Below are 1086 nucleotides of genomic sequence, written 5' to 3'. Positions count from 1 at the left end.
GCCACATGGACTCGCTGGTTCAGATCCTGGACGCGCTGGAATCCCCGGCCCGGGGGGGCTCCCCGGGCTCTGTCCCGGCTCTGGCGCGGGCCCTGGGGGTCTGCAGCACCCCGGGGTGCCGCGCCGTGCTGGGGGAGCCCCCCGAGCCCCCCCCGGCCCCCGCGGCGCTGCCCCCCGAGCAGTGGCGGCTCCTCCGGGAGCTCCTCCGGCCCGAGCCCGCGGCCCCCGAGCGCGGGGCCGTGCTGGCCCCCGACGGCTCCACGGTGGCCCTCGGGCCCCTCCTGGCCGGCATGGAGGCGGGGCTCAGGCTCGGGGGGGGCTCGGAGGGCCCTTGGGCCCCCCTGCCCACCCTCCGGCCGCCCCTCGACCCGCTCTTGGCGGTCACGGTGGCCGAGGTTTTGGGGACATCCTTCCTCCTGGCGCGGGGCGACGGCGACGGAGCCGCGCTGGGCCCCGGCGGCTGCTGGGACGACGTGGACGACCCCCAAAACTACACCCTGACGGGCCCCCCCACCCTCGTGCCCGACGCCGTGGCCAACGGGGCGATGGACGGGATGGTCCTGGGTGCCCGCCTGGCCCGGGAGCCCGCCCCGCTCGCCGAGCTCCTGCGGGGCTACTACGGGACGGGCAACGGCTCGGAGAGGGGGAGACCCCCCAGCAGCTACAGACGGCGGGATTTCGGGGCGCTGGCGGGGCCGGGGAAGCTGGAGGAGGAGCTGGTGGCCGTGCTGGAGCTGCTGAGGGTCCTGCCCCCCACGCGGGGGCTGCTGGAGGGCGTGGGGCCCGGCGAGGTGGCGGCCGTGGCCCGGAGAGCGGCGGGGGAGTTCACCCGGCGCTACGTGGGTACGGGGGGAGGGCACCGGGGTTCCTCACCTGGGCAGGTGCCCCCCTGTCCCCGAGACCCCCTTACCGTGTCCCCAAGGGGTTCCTCACCTGGGCAGGTGCCCCCCTGCCCCCCAGACCCCCCCCACCGTGTTTACAAGGGGTTTCTAAGCTGAGCAGATGCCCCGTGCCCCCCCTGTCCCCAAGACCCCCCTGCCATGTCCCCAAGGGGTTCCTCAGCTGGGCAGGTGCCCCCCTGTCCCC

The 1086-nt window shown here is 76.5% G+C and overlaps 1 protein-coding gene across 1 annotated transcript; it reads left to right on the top strand.

Moving 5' to 3' along the window:
* Positions 1-5: 5 nt before the first annotated feature.
* PGLYRP2 (peptidoglycan recognition protein 2) lies at positions 6-843 on the top strand (the record flags this gene model as incomplete). The annotated part of the gene is made up of 1 exon (XM_017803794.1): positions 6-843. A coding segment is annotated over one exon (838 nt), but the record flags the coding sequence as incomplete, so codon positions are not given.
* Between the last annotated feature and the right edge of the window lie 243 nt (positions 844-1086).

The sequence above is a fragment of the Lepidothrix coronata genome, unplaced genomic scaffold (genome assembly GCF_001604755.1).
Source record: "Lepidothrix coronata isolate B3197 unplaced genomic scaffold, Lepidothrix_coronata-1.0 Scaffold4287, whole genome shotgun sequence".
Taxonomy (NCBI): Eukaryota; Metazoa; Chordata; class Aves; order Passeriformes; family Pipridae; genus Lepidothrix; species Lepidothrix coronata.
The sequence above is the reverse complement of the archived record's forward strand: the minus strand, read 5'-3'. Positions and strand labels throughout refer to the sequence as shown.